This window comes from Thamnophis sirtalis, unplaced genomic scaffold (genome assembly GCF_051295495.1).
Source record: "Thamnophis sirtalis isolate CommonGarterSnake01/CBP01778 unplaced genomic scaffold, rThaSir2_p1.2 scaffold_14, whole genome shotgun sequence".
In the NCBI taxonomy this organism is placed as follows: Eukaryota; Metazoa; Chordata; class Lepidosauria; order Squamata; family Natricidae; genus Thamnophis; species Thamnophis sirtalis.
The window spans coordinates 24475088-24495520 of record NW_028261394.1 but is presented as its reverse complement, the minus strand read 5'-3'; the positions used below and the strand labels follow the sequence as shown (position 1 = coordinate 24495520).

The following is a 20433-nucleotide window of genomic DNA, read 5'->3' as shown; positions in this document are numbered from 1 at the left end:
ACGAGCTCACCTCAGCCCTGGCGCTCTGCATAGCCTCTTGTAGCAGGACAGGGAACTCTTTGACCTGGCGCTTCAAGCTGTTGTAGTCACTAGTGAGAGTACGAAGTGCCGGCTGGAGCGTGAGCAGATTGGCCCGCACACCTGCAAAAGGAAGGATTTCAAAGCTGGCCCGGAAAACGCTCCCTTTCCCTGGCCGTCTCCCTTCTTCATTGATGCCCCAGTCAGGCAACTCGGGAGGCCCTGAAGGAGCCTCTCAGCCGCCGCTTGGAAAGCCCATCAGAGCCGGCAAAGGACGGGCCTCCAGGTCCAAGCTACGCACCTGCCAGATTTTCATGAACTGCTTTCATTTCTAGTTGTGCTTGAGCAAAAGCTTCCTCGATGGCTCGGTTCTTGTCCTCCTCCATGTTCTGCATCTCCTCCAGCATCTGCTCCCGGGACTGCTCCAGCTCGGATTCGTACATCGTCACCTGGAGGAAGACGGGCCCTTGAAGTTCTCCCCTTGAGCAGGACTTGGGGAGCCCCTTTTGCCACTTAGGGGAAGGGAGGAGGGGCATCTCCAGGTAGGGCTTTTATTGGGCGATTGCTCTGCCTCACCAGGCTGTAGGGAGGGAGGGCAGAGGAGCAACCCCCTCCTGGGTTCTCCCTCCACTTTCTTCTCCTCTTTGCCAATGAAGATCGCCTGATCATCTCTGTGGAGGAGCAACGCAATGAACTAAGCAGTGATATTTCATCTGCAGCATTAGATGGCTGCCGCCCAGGGATAAAATGGTCCCTGCAGGAAGTCCTCAACTTACGATGCAAATTGGCACTAATGTTCTTTAGTAAGTGTGATACCACATGACTTAACCATGCAGTCCTGGTCGATTGTTCCTGGGGAAGCTGAGAAGAAGGTACAAGTCACAGACCAGCAGACGGATAAGTGGCTGCAGCCAGGTAGGGGAGGGAGCGAGGGGGTTTGCAGTGAGAGTCCTGGAGGATGTGCAAGAGGTTGGTGAAAATCAAGGGGGGGAGCGTGGAAGTGTGCAAATGGTTGGTGTGGCACAAGTGCGGTGGAAATGCAGAGGAGTGGAAAGGAAGCACAGGTGGGGAGTGACTTGTGACTGCTGGCTTCCCCACTAACATTTTGGGGAAACCACCATGGAAGATTGCAAATGCCGATCACGTGATCACAGAGTGCTGCAAACAGTTATAATTTTGAGCTGGTTGCAAAGTACCCAGTTCACGATGTGGCAGCCAGGGGATGGTGGGAACTCTGAGGACTGGTCATCACCACCATTCGTTCAGCACAACTTTGAACAGACACTGAAGGAATATTTGTAGGTCAAGGACCGTCTGCACTTTGGGGCACAACAGATTTAGGCTTGAGAACGGAAAGAACCACAGGGGGGGGCTGATTCCAGTTGCAGCAACAAAGGGGAAGTGGAGCCACACCATTTGGAACCCAGAGTGGGGGACCTTCCCTGAGGCCAAAGAGGAAGAAGCACCACGGGTGACATCCATCCTCCGAGGAAGAGTCCCCCTGGAAGTCCTGGCCTCCTCCTTCCCCTCTGCCTCCAACCTTCTTTCTGCTCCTGGTGTTCAGGAGGGCTTACCTGGGTCCTGAGCTGAGCCGCCGCCTTCTGGGAGCTCTGTAGCTGCTGTTCCATCTCCTTCAGCACCTGCCTCTGCATCCCAACCTGGTCCTGCAGGTACTGGTTCCGCGACTGGGCTTCGCTGAGGGCCTGCTTGGTCTTGGAGGATTCAACTTCCATCGTTTTGATGACATACTAAAGGAAGCGGAAGAGCCCAGACTGAGTCCTCCCCAGAGCTGGGAAGAGGGCCAGAACTGGCCACGGACCGTGCAGACTGCCAGTCCCCTGGGCGCTGCATAAGGCCACCCTCACCTTGACCTGATGAGGCTGGGCCTTGAGGCCTGCTATCACTTCCTGGCTGTCCCGCAGTCTCCGGCTCAGCCGCTCCTCCTCCTCGGCCCTCTCTGCCAAGGAGTCCTTCAGCCGCAGCTCTACTTCCGCCAGGCGGTTGGTCTTCTGCTCCACCTCCAGGTCCAACTCCGAAAGGCGTCCCTTCAAGTCTTCTGCTTCCTGCTTCACTTGGGCCAGCTTCTCCTGCAACTTTACGTTCTCCTGCGGGAGGAAGGGGAAAGGTCCCTAAGGAACAGGCCCACTCACAGGGGGGCCAACGGGAGGAGCAGAGCCTCACCTGGCTGTGTGTACAGTTGGTGCACCTGGCCGAATGCTTCCTCAGCTCCTGCAGCTGGGCCTCACACAGCTTTAACTCCTGCTTTAAGTGCATGTTTTCTGCCAGCAAGAGGTCTCTGTGCTTCTCCAGGTCCGTCCCACCCTGAAGAGGCAGGAAAAGGACAGAGGTCAGGTTTTCTCTTTCAATGCTTTCAATAAAAGCAAATATTTGTAGCTCAGGGCTGACATGAGGGATCCTTGGTGCTCTTGCAGACGTTTCATTACCCAAACTAGGTGACTTCATCAGCGCTAGTGATGACGTCTCAGAGAACAAGGAGCCCTCACTCTTTCGATGGCCAGGCTACCTCCTGGAGAAAAGGCCAGGCAGTAAGGGAAGAGGTCCTTTACAAAAATATTGAAAATAGGGGGGAAGAGCCGACATCACAGTGAAACGGTCGGGCGATCCTGGGGCTCCAGGATCGCTACCAATATCCAGGTCGCTGGACAGTCCATCCAGACCTAAACTGTCCCGTAGAGACGGTGACAGGAAAGGGCTCATCCTGTTGATCCCAGAGACATTGCAAAGTCTCTGGTGATCCAGGGAAAGCCTCTTTTACTGGCAACCGTGAGGCAACCATTAATGGCTGCTGAAACTGTTGACAGCTCCGGAAGGCAAGGACTGGAGAAAGGTGTGTCAGCTTGGTGAGAATTTTTTTTTCTTTTTTTATTTGAGAAAACACCTAAAAGAGGAAAATTATAATTAAAAGTGAAGACTGAAGAGAATAAGCGGCAAATTCATGCTAATGTGAAACTGAGAGGGTTTTTTTTTTCCTTTTTATTATTAGAATTTAACTGGACCTTTATAAATGTAGTTGATTTTTTAAAACCGGACTTTTTTCTTTTTCTTTTTGGATATATTGACTAATTTCATTTTATGGACTAAGACTTTTTTTCTTCCATTCCTCTTTAATGTTTTATTGTATCTTTTCCCTTTGGAATTTTTTTTCTTAAAGAAAAATATTGGAAATAGGAAGAACATATTTCATCTCATCAGGGGTTCCAAGTCCAAGACATAGTACCATCCCTTATCTAATTGAATTTAATTATAAATACTGGGCATGGATGAAGATTTAGACCAGTCCAGAGTCCAGAGTCCTTCTGCTTATTTGAATGCAGCATTCATTTCTAATGCATTTACGGGGGGCAAAACATTTCAATCTGAAACTATGGAAAGCTGCATTAAATGATTCCTATCACCTAAACGCACGACTTCTCTTTGTGTGCACGCAGATAGCGCAAATCATGGCAGGGGGAGGCCAGCACAGCCTGCTAAACAGAGAGGAGGACCAGGGGACAAGGGAGCCGTTCTGAGACAATCTTCGGAAGACATCAGGAGACTCAGCAAAGGCCTCCGGAGGGAGGAGGAAAGGCTCCGATGAGTCACAGTCAAACCGAAGATGGACTCGCTATAAACAAGCCCAGCAAATTAGGTGGAGCACTGTAGCGTCAGACTGCACAACACAACACCTGTTGGTGTCATCCTTTGGGCAGAGAGCCTACCCAAATGAAGGCAGCAATGTAAACAAACCCCAATTGATCTAGCAATGAGAAGTATGTGTGTGTGTGGGGGGGTGTTAATTATTGTTTTTCCTTCAGACCAACACCCTCGTAATTTGTACAAATGAACTCTTGCATTGTATACCACATTGCTTTTATTATCAGGTATTAACATACACACGACAGGGAGAGACTTTGGTTTCCTGTACTTATTTTCTCAAGCTCAGAGAAGGCAGACCAGTGTCCTCCAGGCGAAGGACTTGCCCACAGGAGGCTCAAAGCAAAGCTGGCACTGAGCTCTCCCCTCCTGGCAACTCCTCTGCTCCAGCCGTACCCTTCTTTTTAAAATAACAATAAAACCCTGACAAAAAATGTTTTCTCTGACCAGCACCAGTTCGTAGCTTCCTCCAACTGGCCCACAATTCCCATCCCTCCCAGCCAACAAAGTCCTGTCAGTTGTAGATGATAGAATTCGTAGTCCGAAGACTCAAGAAGGGAAAGCCCCTGTCAAAGAAGGGCTTGTGAAGGATCTGGAGGCCAGTGAGGCACGGGGGGAAGAGGGCTTATCTGCCATGGAGCAATGCCAACAGCAGGCCTGAGCAGAGCTCTCCCTCGGAAGACCAGCGCAGGAACAGAAGGCTGGCACTGATGCAGAACGTCTGCCTAAATCTGAGTAGGATGTGGCTGTTTCAAACCAGACTTTGTGAGTTTCAGAAATAACGCAAGGATAGCAATTCAGTGTGCTGCACTTCCCATAAGACACATCGCTCTTTGGAAGCTTTGGCACACAAATGCAATGGTCAGTTGGCTAACGACAACTGTTGGGGTTGTCAAACTATTGCCAAAGTCCAACCCTGCAGCAAGTTTCATAAAACTACTGGACACTTGACCATCTGGAACTCCTTCCCTAATTTAAGGCTGCATCGTGCCCATAAGTGGGATTTAATTGATGCTGCAAGACCTTGGCAGTCCTGCCTGGAACCAAGCAAGAGGCTCCCCAACTCACCAGCGTAGAATGAAGCCTATTCATCTCATGAGCCGGCTTTGGGAGTCTGTCCTTCAGGCTTTCTGTCTGCCAAAACAAAAGAGGGACTGAAATACAGCATTCATTTATTACACAAGGAGCATGGAAGTGGTAAGTTAAATTCCACCCGTCAACTTCTGCTTTACAAGTTGCTCAGTTGTTTGAAGTTTGGCTCTGGTCTCTACTCCAGTTCTCTACTTCTGCACTTCATAGTCAACACAGCTCTGTTTTTAGCTTCTAAATTTTTCATTCCGACTGCCGTATCCCAAACATCAGATTCATGAACTGAATTCTGTCAGCCAGCCTCTTGGAAAAGTCATCTTAAGCTTCAGCTGCCAGTTCCTTGGTGAGCCCAGAGGAAACACGGATGGAAGCATGGAAATGCCCGTCTTGCATCCCCAGCCTGCCCTATGAGGTCAGCCGTGAGAGCAACTCTTCCAGTGTTTATTACAAGAACAGGAAGCACAAGACACAACTGGGTTTCACCAGAAACTGAGTAAAGGGGAATCTTTCCACCTCTTTCCATCTACAGCAGAGTCATAAGATCCTGCGCAATAAGGAACAAGCCAAGCCCACAAATACTATCAAAGTGCTGAGAAAGTTTCATGCAAACAGTCAGGCCCAGAGCAGGAGATGACAGAACTTCTTCACCTGGCCTGGGAAAGGCAGGGCGGGAAGCCGAAAGGAGGCAGGGAAGGCAGACTCACACCTTCTGGCCTTTTCTAAGATCATTTCCGGCAACCAAGCCCAGCTGCAGAACCAAAGGGCCATTTCTCTTCAAGCTGTGGCTGGAAATGAACTAACTCAAGTCCCCTTTTCTGGGCCGGAAAGCGGAGGGATTCAACGTATGTCCAGAGGTTCCTATCTGCTGCAGATTAACCAAAAGGGACCCAATTATGTGCTGATTAAGCATTTAGGCTGGCAAGCTGGAATTGTTTTGGAGATGGGGGAGGGGGGGAGAGAGAGGGAGGGAGGGAGAAGGAAAGAGAGGGAGACACAGAGACTGACTTAGCACTCCCTGAATCAGGAAGGCACAGGTAGAACCATGGAGTAGAGGTTCCAGGGTGTTTTAAAAGCTCTATGCAAATTTTCACTACACATTTTGGGTGTGACTTTCTTTTAGTGTCTGTCGTCCCCCCCCCCCCCCCACATTTCTTAGTTGCATTTATTTATTTATGCACACTGTTTTCAGTGTGGTTTTGGATAGTATGCCAGGGCACATAGACACATTGGCCCATGTTAAAGTGAAACGAGCTCAACGTATTACACAAGTGCAGGTGTTTTGCCTTTGGACACGGTGATTAAGCGTATTGTACAAACACAGCCTTTGGGCCTTGGCATTCGACAACCCTCAAGAGTGACGTTGAGCCACAGAGAAGGCGAAGAGGGCGCAGGAGATAGTAGGATGATGCTAGGACGGGGCAGAAGGGTGGGAGGCAAGACTCCTCTGGTCCTCTCCAGCCACAGGGGATGCATATGGGGGCAGACTGGGGAGAAAGGAGGGCTGGTCAGGGATACCAGCAAAGGGCACCAAAGTCCTCTGGATTTTCCTCTGAAAGAGAAGTACCTTGTTCTGCAGCTGCGCAGCCTGGGGGCTGGGGCCACTCTCTCGCACAGCCAGTTTCTCCTGCAGCAGCCGTAACTGTTGCTGCAGCTGCAGCTTCTCCTCCTGCAGTTGAGCGCGGGACTCCACCAGCTTCTGCACCACCGGGAGACGATGGGGGCCACCCGGGAAGCTGCTCCGCTTCCCCCCAATGACTCTTCCTCCTGCCACAAAAGAGGGAATTGAGCAGAGCGGCAGCCAGCCTGGTCAGCAGCCTCAGAGCCAGCAGTGAAATCAGGAAGGGCAGCAGGCAGAAAGTGGCCTTCAGTGCTGCAAGGGCCCCAGCAGAAGGTCAAGCAACGACAGCCCCCCCCAGGACAAGAGGGATTTGCTTGCTGCTGCCAGGAGAGGGGGAGGGGGAGTGAGCTCCCCCCCCCCCCCCGTGCCTGGAACAAATGGAGGGAACTGAAAATAAGATTACATTTACGTATTTGTTTGAGATGCTGTCAGTGGCCAATTCCAGCTTTTCTGACATTTTACATTCTCAAAATCAAACTGGGCTTTTCACCTCCCTTCCACCCCAGGAGCTTTCAGAGGGGGCAGTTTCCACCTGGCAGGAGCAGATGGTGATGGGCAGGGAGTCCTGGCCATACCTTCCAGGAGGAGACGGACTTTCCGTGGGAAGAAGCCAGAAGGAACCTTTGGCCAAATGGTTTCCCATCAAAGACAGTCAAGTGGTACTTTTGGAGAACGTTCCCTTCCCTGAAATTCCTTTTCTTGTCTTCATCAGATCAATCCATTTTTTAAAAAAAAATTAAATCTCGAATTCAAAGTAGAACTAAGAGAATTTGAATCTTATCCTTCGGCCATAATTTAGCAATTTCTGGATCAACATTCCTGTTTGTCTTTCACCTCACAATCAACGTAGCTACTCCAATTTGTAAACACGAGTGTGTTGGAGAGAAACGTGAATAGTTCAATCTGTTATCAAACCACAATTCATTTGAACAAGGACACGGGACCTCTGATTAATCAAGAGTACAAAAATACAACTTTCCAAACGCAGCACCGTAATCTGAGAGGGACGTAAAATAATGCAGAAGACCGAGAAAGGCAGCGTCAGAAAGGCTTCCTCAAATTCCCCAACGGAATCCCTGCAGGGGGATGCACACAACAAGCACACAAGTGGAGGTAAGCCTTTGCATCTGCCCTCCTAGCCCCCAGCACTGTCCCCAAAAGTGTGTGTGTGTGAGATAGAGATAGAGAGAGAGAGAAAACACTAAAGCAGAATTCTGGACTTTAAGGCACAAAAGGCCCTACAGTATCTTAGTGGGAATTTGAGATAAATAAGATGAAAACAGCCAACAATTATGAAAACCTCTCTGACCAACAGCCAAATGGGGAGCAAACCAGAAATCTTCTCCCAGGAGAGGGTCCAAGAGCTAAAACCAGTTGGCAGAGCAGGAAAGGCCACGATTCCTCCTTGCAACCCCAGGATTTAGCCTGGCCGTGCAGCCCAACCCTTTTTCTGTGGCTCACAATCAGTTCCAGGGCCTCCCTTGAAATGAAGGGGGGGGTGTCACCGTTTCCTCAGCCTCTTCAAACTGCAGGAAAAAGGGGCTTAAAGGGACCCTTCAAACAGCTCCAAATTTCTCCCTGGCTCTCTGAAGCGCCAGAGGCAGGATAAGGCCCCTGCCCCCGCGCTCTCTGCACTGCAAAAGGACTGGGCCCCTGGGCCTTGGAGGGAGACTGGGAGGGTGGGGGGAGGAACAGGGTCTCTTTCTGCAGGAAGATGCTGTGGTTGACTTTGAGCACCAAAGGGGCCTCTTGGCAAGACTTCCCTCTAAAGGTCCCAACCCGACAAAATGCCCCATCCGTCCCCCCTCCCCTCCCCCCCGCCTTCTGTGCAGCCAGCAGGAAAGACAACTGGAACGACCTTAACATTTGCTGCGCAGAAGGGGTGGAAGGGACGCTGCTCTTCCAACAGTCCTCCCTTGCAAGTTGGGAGCGAGTTCCCAGAGAGCCCAGGAAAAGGTTCTTGGGAAGTCACTGATTGTCTGTCAAGCTTCCCACTGCAAGCCAGGTCAGTCCAGAGGAGGAGGAGGAGGAGAAGGGCGGGGTGCCTGGGAATAGCCATCATTTTTGTCACTCTCCCCCAAATGCATTTGTTTAAGGTAGGTTTGAAATGTTAATGTATTTTAGATATTTACAATTATAGAATCAACATTACTTTTATGCTAAACACAATTCAATTTACCTTTAGCCTTCAACTGAGGCTAACAACCACCCGTCTTCCAAAGTCTACAGCTGGTGATACGATCACAGCCATATAAGCAGAAAACTGATAAGCAGCAAAATCCACATGTCATTCATTGCTTCCCTACTACACGCTCCATGCAGCCGATGGACAGCAGAACCCCAGTCCTCTTCCTGGCTCCCAACGCAGCTGCAGCATCCAAAGAGAACTAGAAACCTCCTGAGCGGTTCACCAGATCAGGGACGGTGGGAACTCCTTCTGCTATCCAAGCAACGTGTAGACCCAAATGGCATTCTGGATTTCTACTCTTCCAATTCCTGGTCTAAAATAGCAATCAATGGCTCACTGCTGACTAAAACTAACTCTTTCAGAAGCAAGTTCTCACTGCCGCGTTAAGAATGCAGAGAATGTAAATCCTGTCCTTCCCCATTCCTCACCACTTACTTGGGCACCTTGCTTCCAATTATCCATGTCCTCCTTATACATGTCACACCCAGGTGATTTTACTAGAAGGAAAAGAGCAGGGTGCTCACAACCGTACAGTGTGGCACATGTCAAGCAGCAGGTGTCACCTGCTTGCTGAAAATCCAACTCCCACCCCCTCAGGCTTCCCTCCCCCCCACCCTATTGTTGAGAGGAACCGTCCGAGTATTTCCCACAAACCTTAATGCTGGGGAGGCTTTCAATTTCTCCTCTGCACTTCACTCCCTGGGGCAGCTGACCGGGGGGGGAGGGGAACAAAATGAGCCCTCTGACAGCAGAACGGCAGGCGCATCTGCCACAGGCCCACCGCAAGCCCCCTGCACAGCAAGCCACGGAACTGCACAGAATCCCACATGTGAGGTTTGCATCACAGGGAGCTTTAAAGTGCTGGAGGAAGACTGGCAGCCACCCTGGTTTTTGCTGCACGAGGCCACCCCCCCACCCCCCCCCCCCAGAATACCCAGATGAGGCAGAGGCTTCCAGCCTGGCCTTCCTCCTTTAAACCTCCTCCACCTGCCTCCTGGCAACCTCTCCGGCCAAGGAAAAATCACGCCAGGCCCAGCTGGTTGGAGCGGCTACGGCACTCACAGATCTCCGTTCCTGTTGCCAGTAGAAGCCGGGCTCTCTACGTCTCCCCGGCGCTCTGCTCACTGGCGCTGCTTCCTGCGGTGCTTCCCCATCCTTTCCAGAGCCTCCCATTCCCAGCCTGCTTTCAGAAGACGTCTCTGCACATCGAGGGCTTCCTTCAGTGGCTCACCTGGCTGCGAAGCCCCAGAGTGGGGGAAGAGAGGCTTGTTGCAGCCTGCAAGCCAGAACCAACTCGGGGCTGCCGCCTCCTCCCCCGATAGGCCTCGACAAGCTCAAGCCGGCTCCGAAGAGCAGAGCAAGAAGCAACCTGCAGACCTCCCTGCCTGGCTTCTCCCTGAGAAAAAAGCAAGTGAGCAGGAAGACCCCATCGATGCTGCCCTGACAGCCGAGACAGAGGAAACCAGGGCTGGGAGCAGCAGGGATTCTGCCAGAGGTGTGGGCAGGAATGTGGGGGGAAGGACCCTCTGGCTGGCATCTCTAGTGAGGAGCCAGAATGGTTGGCACTGCTTTCCCAGGGAACCCAGGGGAGGAGGATGGTGGGAAGCCAAAGATGATGCCTGCCTGCGGAGGGTCCCCCTGCCACCCATCCAAAGGCTGCTTGCCTGCCTTCCGGCTGCCCTTCCAGCCCGTCTTCTCGGGCTCCACAGACTTTGGAGGGAGCTTAAGAAAACCATACTACACAACTGAAACGCAGCCCTTTCTTCTAGGTTGCCTACTTCGGTAACAACATGTTTGCAAGGAGAAAAGCAAACCCAATTGATTTCCTTTTTATTTACCAAACTCAGCAGGGCATGGCAGGCAAAGGCGGCTCTCCTCCAGCAGGGGATCTCAAGAATCTCCCCGGGGCCACCCAGTTGTGCCAAGGCAGCTGGAAGGCCACATTCAGGGAGGGTAATGGAGACTAACACCTGGAGCTACAGGAGATCCAGGAGACCTGCAGAATCTGGTGAAAACAGTCAAGACGGCGACCATAAAGCCTTGTCACATGGACAAAAAACAAGCATTGGTCACACATCCACCAATCCAGTGGGCAACCCACACCCGGTTTTGCTCTAGATCTGTGATGGTGAACCTACAGCACATGTGCCAGAGGGGGCACGCAGCACCCTCCTCTCTGTGGGCACACGCACCATGGCCAGGTGCTCTTCTGGTTTCCGGTGCGCACACGCACAGCTGGTCTTTGTGGGCGCCAGAAAATGGCTGGAAAAAGCCCCCCAAAACAACCAAAGAACAGGCCATTTTTCGGGCTGTTTTTCAGGCCATTTTCAGGCCATTTGTGGCTTGGAAACTGCCCCCAAACCACCCAAAAACAGGCACGCGTTGGCCAGCTGGTCTACGGGTTTCCAGTGCATGCAAAGATCAGCTGGCTGGCGCACATGCATGTGCCAGAAACCCAAAGGCCAGATGGTCTTTGGGTTTCCGGCACTGCGGCACACGAACTTGCACGCACATGCATGCACGTTCCAGTTTGGGCACTCGGTGCCCAAAAGGTTCGCCATCCCTGCTGTAGGTGGAACAGTGGGAGACGGGAGAGCAAAGGAGGTTTTCAATACATTCTGGGAAAGCAGAAAACAAGCAAGAAGCAAGAAACCGGAGGGCTGGGAAATCATTGGATCTCAGCAACGTCCTCTTTGAAGGATGCTTCCAACGCATGAAACTCGGGGCAACAAGGTATTCCCCGCATCCAGAACCTCTCTGCGCCCAAAGCGAGCCCAGTCCTGAGTGGCTCCAAAGGACTCCAACAGACAAATTAGTCTTAGCCCTCTGGAGATGCTACAAAGGAGGGTTCCGTTTCTCCCCCCGGAGCCTCCAGCAGCGTGAAAGGTTTGGGAAGGTCCGTTAGTCACACCTCAGTACCTGTATTCTCCATCTTCCTCTTCTCTTCCGCTTTCCGCTCTGGGACGCTGCAGCTACCGGTCCACGGTTACTGTGGCCGCCAAGGTGGCGCTCAGTCTTCGTCCGTCCGCTGATTTTGTGCACCTTTGTGGAGCTGCTGGCAAAAGAGAAATCCTCAGCTGAAGGTGGAACCTCTTCTGACTCACCCTTTTGTCACAGCCAAGAGAAACACTTTGGAAATGAAGCGCTTTTTCCCCTTGGAGCCTTAAGCCAGTCGGGAAGAAGTAGTTCCTGATTCCGGAGAGCAATTCAAGCGCTTCAATTCACAGACTTTGCAATGGCTCCCAAGTCTCTTCCCAGCCAGCTGCTCAACACGCAGGCCTTGGAGTTCTGGGCAGAGGGCTTCCCTTGGCTGCAGGCACCCTGGAGGAGTCTGCCAGGCCCAAGTTCAAGAACAGAATGCTTGAAATACGCCCACCCACACCAGGCTTTTCTGAAAACCCCTGCAGCAGCCCCCCTTGGCATCCCAGCCAGGAGGAAGGAGAGATCTGAGAGAAGGGCACATCCAGCCTGTCACCGCTGGCCATTCCCTCTGCCAACGCCAAGGAGTAGCACCAAAAGAGGCATTCGCTGTCCAGCTATTTAAGGCCATTTGCTAATATCTACGGATGTCCAACAGCTCTGACAAACCAAGGCAGACTTTATAGCAATAGGAAACTGTAGATCCCAAGAGAGGGGAGGTGGGGGGGAGGCGAAGGCCAGTTCAGCTGCACCGCAGGCTTTCTTTGTGGAAGGAAGTCATTCTGGGCTACAGTATGAAGCATCAATGCGGTAAATACTCATACACCAAGAAACATCCATCCAATATTCACCTATCGAGAGGTCCTCGGCCACATCTCACACAGCCTTCTCCCTTCTTAGAGGCTCTGCCCTGTTAAGCAACTGACCTCAGGACCTCCCCAGATGCCCCTCACAAGGCTCAAAGTTGTGCAGCCCCTGAAGCCATTTGGTTCTTTGGCAAAATTCATGGAGCCTTTACCCTTCTTCCTGGCTGCTGGTGGGCCCAGCTGGCTGATGGAGGGAGCCTCTCTAGCTGACAAGAGCAGCTCAGGTGGCCCCAAGTGCCTGGCATCCATAAAATGGGCTGCTCGGTGATCCCAGGACCAGCTTAAGCAGGATCCAATTCCTGAAAGACCCTGAGACCTGACGGACACACACACACACAAACACACACACACACACACACACACACACACAGAATGGCTGTTTGGACAGGTTCACTTTTCTGAAAGTGCTTTTTAAAAGAACAAGGCTAGGTGGAGTTCAATGAAGTTCATTTTTTTTCCAGCTTAAATAGCTCCTTGTTAATTAGTGGAAAATACCATCACCTCAATTCAGGGTTTTTTCCCCTCCCAATCAGTTCCAAGAGATGTTTGTCAATTTGGAATCCCTTCAACTGCATCTTGAGGAGCCAAATTCTTGCAGGTGCCAAGAGATTAAGTAAAGCCACAAGAACTGGGGCTCCTACAGGGCTTCCCGGGATGTAAGAAAGGGCCAGCCTGACCCAGGAGGAGGTCAGCAGGGCCTTCTAGCAGGGCCAGGAAAAGCTGAGCAGGAAGGAGCTTTCCGGAAGTGGAAAGACAGAGGCCAAACCTCCAGGACAAGTGTGCAGTGGTTGGGGGATGCCCAGAAAGGAAGAGCCGGGGGGCCTGGTGCAAGGAGGATCGTAGAGGGCAAAAAAGATCCAGGGGAAACCCGGAGTTCCGAACTGCAGAATTCCTTTAAATCTGCTTGAAGCAGAGAAGCAGCTGAAATGAAGAGGAGCAAAGAGGCCTTTGAGACAGAGAAAGCGAAGGCACCGGCCTTTCCTGGGGGGACACAGGCAGTTAGGTAGCCTGCAGTGACTTCCTGGGAGACGTAAAGCAGGCGGAGGCAACCAGGGAAGATACTCTGGGGCATCTTGAGAGGCCACAACACACAAACCAGTCACCAGTCCTGAGGGCTTCCACCTGAGCCTTTGCAAAGGATTCCAGAGTGGGATTTTCATTGATCTATTTATTCCATTTCTACAGCCTCCCAACTCATAGCAAAATGGGTCACCTGTTCCTACAATTGGCTTCATTCCAGAGGATGAGAAGACAGACATTGCAACACCAGTTTTTCCAGAGGGGCCCAGGGGAGAAGCTTGGCAATCTTTGCACAAGTAGCGTGCCAATACCTTCTTCCTCGGGCTGAGAGAAAGGGACTGGCACCCAGCCAACTTCCTGGCCTAAGAGAGGGACAGAACTCTGCTTTTCCCACTGCTAGCCTTAAATGTCAGGCGTAAACAAACAAAATGTTCAAACCTGAGTATTCCTCCAACCTTCCATTGAACTAATGAAACAGCTACTTTAAAGCAGGTTCCTGCAGGGTATTGTGAATACCGGACTGCAACTGTGTTCTGGAAAGCTTTCATCCACTGCCTCTCGCTCACAGAATGTCAACTGGCCAGATCCCCCCCCCTCCCAAAAAATGACAAGGCCGAGGCTGCATTTCTGGAACGCACCCTAAGCATCACTGGGAGCAAAGGTCAGATTTCCAGGCCAGACAGGAAACGCCACCAGGTGAGCTGATTGATGCTTTATTATAAGGCTACATTAGCAGAATCTTGCCAGCCTTAAATGTGAGATGTGAGATGTAAAAGTACAATTCTCCCACCGTCCCCTTTGCAGCCGCAGAACTTAGGGAGCCTCCCTCTGGAGCCTCTTGCCTGCCCATTGTCCAGCTGCAGGCTCAGCTGCCTCTTATCTTCCCCTTCTTCCATGGCCCAGCTTCTCAAGGTCTTTCTCACTGCGCCTTACAGAAAATGAACAAGCAACCACAGAACTGCAATTTCAGAAGAGACTCTTCAAGTCATGCACAAGCAAAGGCTAGTTTAAAATAAACAACACTCAGTTACTCTGATTAAATCTCATCAAAGATAAATGCTCTCTAACCCAGCGTAACCATATTACATTTACCATATTAATATTTAAAAGTGGCTTACAGGCTCTTCTGCTTTGGGATTTCCCACAGTCCTGAATCCCTAACCCTTCAGCCTAAAATAGTCAGAGAGCGATGACAAGACAAAATCTGGCAACAGACTGAACCTGAGAGGGCAAAAAAGGACTTTAAAAGTCAACACCACACCTGAGCAGCAAAGTGTGTGATTGATGGGTAAGGAGAATGAAAGATGTATCTGTGGGGACTCATTTAACATTCAATGCAAGACTCCAGTCTGTTCATGATGACAATACAATGAATAAAGATGGCATTTAGTACAAATGATATTACTGAGCAATTCCCAGCACCAACAGTTCTACCCAAAATTGGTCTCCTGCAAAAGACACAGAGCTGGAGCCCTCCTTGCCTCAGGAGGTGGGCTGTTCTAAAGGAGGGGAGCCCCTGAGGGGTCCTGGAAATAAAGGGTGGCTTTCAACAGGAGCAGACAGATCCCACCTAGGAAAGTTGACCTGCTGGATCCCACCCAAGGCTTTCTGGCACCTTGTTGTGTATTCAGAATACGTCACTAGACAATACAGCCCCCACTTGGCTACAGCCCCCCCCCAACACAAATACATCTCAATACAGCCCTGGGTGGTGGCCGATCTGTGCCAGCCTGATGCATGCACGTTTGACTGCCTGGCTGACAGAAGACCCAGCTGTGGGTCCAGCCAGTTATCCCAGCACGGCCTTTCCTCAAAGTGAGCCCCCAAATGCTTTGATTGAAACTGATCCAGGGCTTCAGAGTTGTAGTAAACAATTCACATTGTTTCCTATCGACAAATCTCCTTCTGTAAAAGCAGACGCCTCCGTGAGCTGTAGCCCTCGTCATCCCAGCTCTGTTACCATTCCACAAACTCTGCCCATGAGGATTAGAGATGCTGCCAGGCTCCGTGGCTGCTGCAGAGGCTCAGGGCCCTCAGCTGCAGTTCTCTTTCCATGGCTGGTGGGATCGGCTGAGGAGCGCGGAAACTCTGGCTCAAAGGCAAAGGGAGGGAGGGCAAGCCTTTGAAACCCAACTCAAATGGATTCAGGCTGGCTTCCCTAGAAAGCAGGTGAAGTGCCCTGGGAAGACAATGGGGGAAGGCGGTTTTCCCTGCTGCTACCCCACAATGAGTCTGGTGGTTTTTAAAAAGAACTGCAGCAAATGAACAGGAACCTTGACACGGGGAACACTTGGTGACAGCTTAAAAATAGACTCCAGCAACTGCAGCCTGTAACAACAGCCCTCTCTGTTGCCCAAAAGCCCCTGGCCCCCCAGCCCCTCCTCCCACTCCTTAAAAGAGCCTGGGGAAGAAGTGAGGACCACCAAGGGCCAAACCCAAATGGGACAGAGGGAAGGTAACAGCCAGAAAACCTGCTAGGAGCTGTGCCAGGAAACCCTGGGCCGGAGTCTCTGGTGTAAGGTCATCAGAGGAGGGGTCTGGCAGAGGGGAGGGTCCTTTCAGAACTTGGGAAGCTCCTGGAGAAACTGGTTGGACTCTGGAGGAGAAAAGCTGCCTGAAGAGGGCAAGAGTTAGACCTTGACAGGGAGGGAGGGAGGGAAAGGAAGGAGTTGCAAATGAATGGATGGATGGATGGATGGATGGATGGATGGATGGAAGGAAGGAAGGAAGGAAGGAAGGAAGGAAGGAAGGAAAAATGGGAAAAGGGAGAGGAAGGAAGGAAGGAGTCCGTTAACAGAGCTACTAGAAGATAAAATCCGGAGTCTCAATATACAGGCAATCTACAGGCACACAGGTTCTTTACAGGCTAAAAACAAACCTGGCATTCCTCAGATAGTGGGGGAGGGAAGGGTTAGAGAGCCACTCTCCTGGAAGAGAGCTGAATTGTCAGGCAGCCTGATCCACCCACCCATCTATACAACGCCGAGACTCACAGGAGACACTGACTTTGGCATTGTCTGAAGTGATTGTTGATCCTTTGCCAGAAACTATTTCTGCTATTACTTGGATTCTGTGCTTTCGGGTATAAAATGTTTGTAACAAATAGATGCATAATTAGGAATAAAAATATGTTTTTTTTCCTCAGGGTAGCACAACTACTTTCATCCAGTCTCATTCTCTAAATGCCAACTTGATTTGTGCTACCTGGCAAATACATCCTGGTAACCAAATGTCTGTATTTTGAACTGGGAGGAGCTCCTAAACTTCCAATTCTTCAAGGCAACCCCCAGGTACCCCCTGCCATGAGGTATGTTTGACCACAAAAGCCTCTTTCATCACCGAGTGGCCTCTTGTTTTCCTCCCCCTGCCAAATTCTGCCCTGCCAGAGTCTCAGCAGCTACCAGGGCCCTTTGCGCCTCCTCTCCACAGTGCCTGCCCAGAGGCCATGGCAGTGTCTGTGGAAGACCGGAGAGCTTATTCACATTTACTGGCAGTCTCAGCAAAAGCAGCTGGCCTAAGTAAATGAAGAGATTTTTGCTGCATATATTTTATCAGCAAAGAAAGCCTGAATGTTCCAAATAAATACTCTAATGGGCTCCAAGAACCTGGTCGGAAAAAAACATTTTCCTTATTCTCCACTGGGCAGAAGCCCAAGAATTCTGCAAGAGAATGAAGACCATTAGCAGCAACCAAAGAGAAATCAGCCTGGCAGCTGTGCAAGATTTCTGCCATCTGAAAGCAGCATAACCATCAATAGAGTGGGGCGAATCACAGTGAGAGGGGCGAAGAGTGTCTTTGGTTCCTGACTCAGACAAATGGGGCCCAAGACTGGCAAAGGTCTGGCCAGATCCCCTGCAACAGGGGTCTCCAGCCTTGGCAACTTTAAGAGGTGTGGACTTCAACTCCCAGAATTCCTCAGCCAGCAAGAATTCTGGGAGTTGAAGTCCGCAAGTTTTAAAGTTGCGGAGGTTGGAGACCTCTGCCCTACAAGGCCAGGCCATTGAGCAAGGTCAGTGAACTCAAGAGACAAAGAAGAGCCAACCTCCTGCATTCAAGAGCCAATGTGGCCTTGACACTGGATTATGTACACACACACACACAGCAATAGCCACAAGATTGTTTCATTTGTTGTTCTACTCTTGCAAATTTTTATGTGCTCGTCTTGTCTCCCAGCACAGCTGAACAAACTTGGAGAACAGCTGCAAGGGATCTTGAAGGTCTTCTAATCCAACCCTCTCATCAAACAGGAAACCCTCTACCTTTTCAGACAAATGGGTGTCCAGTGATGGAGCACCCACAACTTCCAAAGGCAAGCAATTCCACTGGTTAATGGTTCTCACTATCAGGAAAGTTCTAGTTTGGTTCTAGATTGGTTTTCTTCTTGATTAGTTTCCATCTATTGCTTCTTGTTCTGCCTTCTGGTAAATAAGCTGACCCCCTCTTCCTTGTGGCAGCCCCTCAAATATTGGAACATTGCTATCATGTCCCCCCTAGTCCTTCTTTCTATTAAACTAGACATACCCAATTCCTGCAATTTTCATATGTTTTAGCCTCCAGTCCCCTAATCATCTTTCTTGCTCTTCTCTGCACTCTTTTTAGAGTCTCAACATCTTTTTTACATCGTGGCGACCCAAACTGAATGCTGTATTCCAAGTGTGGCCTTACCAAGGCATTATAAAGTGGTATTGAGACATCACGTGTTCCTGTGCCTGGAATGGTCTAGGCCAGGGTCTCCTGTTTGAGCAGGGGGTTGGACTAGAAGACCTCCAAGGTCCCTTCCAGCTGTGTTATTCAACCGCAAATCATAGTCAGAGATCTACAAGGATGTGAGTCCCACCAAGGAATGGGAAGGCAGTCCTTCGCTCACTGAGGATCCCATCACCGCCAGAGAAGGGGCTGCTTTCCCCTCCCAGCCTTTCCTTCTAGCCAAAAGGCTCCAAAGTTCCCTCTTCGCCCTTCGGGGCCGATTCTCTCACCGGAGAACAACGAGGGACCCTCCAGCTTTCCTTATTGGGCCCAACGGTAATTCGGGCCCTGAAAGGGGAATGACGGCGCGACTGGCTGCACCCGCTGCCGCGGAGAGGAAAGAAACGGTCCCTGCAGGTCCACCAGGCTCCCCGGCCCTCTCAGCCGCCCAGCCGCCGCAACCACCCGGACAACCGCCAGAGGGCGGCTAAGACGCCGAAAGCGGCGACGGGGGAACCGGCCCAGACCCGCCACGACCGCCCGGCTCCCTCCCTCCCTCCCGTCCCCCGTGGAGACGCAGGCGGGGCGGCCCTGGGTTCCTCACCGCCCCGCCTGCACCCGCAGCCTCCCCCGCCTCGCTCCTCGCTCAGGCAGCCGGAGAGACGCCGAGGCTGCCCACCCAGCGCCAGCCCGGCCTGCCGGGAAGCCGCGCGCGAGGGCCGAGCGGCCGCCGCTCCCCTGCAGCCCATCCCAGCCACTCACCGGCGGCAGCGGAGGGCCAGCAGCTGCCAAGGACGCGCCGCGCCACGTGCCTCCCCGCGACGCCCCCGCCGAGGCCCTGACAGCCGCCCCGGAAAGCTGCGGCTCCGCTCGGCGGCTGCGGCTCGGACGCCACACCACGCTCTGCCCGGGCCAAGAGGCTGCGCGGCCGCCCGGCTGGCCCGAAACCGCCGCTCATGCCGGGCGGCCCGCCTGGAACGCCAGCAATGCCGCCGGGCCGGTTGCAGAGCGGGGGCGGGGCGCAGCAGGAGGCGGCGGCGGTGTCCCCCAGGCCGCTCCTCCCGGGACGGGGCTCCTCCGGAGGGGCGGCAAGGGAAGCCCCTCACTCTGGCTTGCCGAGGCCGCGAGGGGCGGCGCGGCGGGGCGGCTCCAGGGACGGAGCAACGCCGCCAGCCCGGCTCACCTGGCCCCGCCCGCCTGCTACCCTCCCGCACCGCCAGGCCAGCCGGAGAGCCTGCCCGAGAGGCTCCTGGGGCCGCCTGGGCTTCTCCGAGGGGGAGTAGCCGGAGTCACGCGCCACCCCGCCGCCCCAACCCCGTGGCCGTGGCCGAACTGCGCCTCCGTCCCGAGTGGGCTGGGAAGAAGGCGGTCGGGGTCTTCGGGAAGGCCGCGGCGTCCGTCCCCCCCTCGGCTGCCTTTGACGCTGGAGCCCGGGAAGGCCTGGCCGCCTCTTCGGGGACCCCCCTGCCATCTGCACAAACCTCCTTTGCAGGGCAAGGCTCGTGCCCCACCGCCGATGCAGCCCCCGCCTCCCGAACAGCTCGTCCCCCGCTTGAGACCCCGAATCCGGGGCAGGGATCGGGCGTCCTGGTGCCTGGAGCATGTGCAGAGTGAAACTGAACATCAGGCAGCACCAAAGCCTGTGAATAACTCGGTCATGATTCAGTCTGTGACCTGGTTCACACCACACCCTGAACCCTAAAGTACTCCTCCACTTGGATATCGTTGACTGGGCAACCAGTCCATTTTGAGTGTGCAAGGACACACACACACACCTAACAAACATGGAGCAGCTACAGAAACAGGGGTCCTGTCCTTCTTGGCAAGGGCTGGGGGAGAGTGCTATAACTCACAAAAAGGAGTTAGGTGGAAAAGGTGTTGTCCAACTCTGATTGGCCCTCAGGAGCTCCAGGCTGCCCCCCCAGCTGGTCTTCCCAAAATCTTCTGCCTCCCACCTTTCCTTCTAGGTGGTCCCCTTCCCAAACACTCAAAAGGAGTATGAAGACCTCTTGTCCAGCCCCACCTGAAGCCCATCACTCTGGCTAGATCCTGCCCTGCCTGTCATTCTTGGCGCAGTTTGGGTTGCTCAGAATATGGCCAGAAGGGCTCCGGAAGGTTCTTTGAAGTTCTAAAGAACATGCCTTAAATAAGGAGGTCAGAGGGCTCCATCTTTCCAGCTGGTAGAGAAATGAGCCACACCAGGCATCATTCATGTCCTTGCTCTCAAGAACATTCCTTGCTAAACTAGGAGCTTCCTTTGTTGTTTAAGGTATTCAAAGTATGTGCAGGAGAAAAGCAATGCCAAATATTTGACTGGGTTTCGTGGGTTGGAGCCTTAGATGTGACACTTCTGGTTTATCAACTGGCCGGTGAAG

At 52.4% G+C, this 20433-nt stretch overlaps 1 protein-coding gene across 6 annotated transcripts in view; it reads right to left on the bottom strand.

The window, feature by feature from the left end:
• The window catches only part of KIFC3 (kinesin family member C3), a 37039-nt gene extending 17795 nt beyond the window's left edge, over window positions 1-19244 (bottom strand). For 2 of the 6 annotated variants that reach the window (XM_087728854.1, XM_087728855.1), the window contains exons 1-9: window positions 18821-19244; window positions 11487-11619; window positions 6326-6525; window positions 4741-4806; window positions 2200-2340; window positions 1884-2123; window positions 1593-1766; window positions 320-467; window positions 11-141 (exon numbers count right to left, since the gene is read on the bottom strand). In XM_087728854.1, coding sequence (XP_087584980.1) covers window positions 11-141; window positions 320-467; window positions 1593-1766; window positions 1884-2123; window positions 2200-2340; window positions 4741-4806; window positions 6326-6525; window positions 11487-11499 — 1113 coding nt within the window. In that variant the 5' untranslated portion in view covers window positions 11500-11619; window positions 18821-19244. Of the gene's footprint in view, window positions 1-10; window positions 142-319; window positions 468-1592; window positions 1767-1883; window positions 2124-2199; window positions 2341-4740; window positions 4807-6325; window positions 6526-11486; window positions 11623-18820 lie in introns of those variants that run through there. The other 4 variants (XM_087728851.1, XM_087728853.1, XM_087728852.1 and 1 more) reach the window with 3 other exon arrangements.
• Between the last annotated feature and the right edge of the window lie 1189 nt (window positions 19245-20433).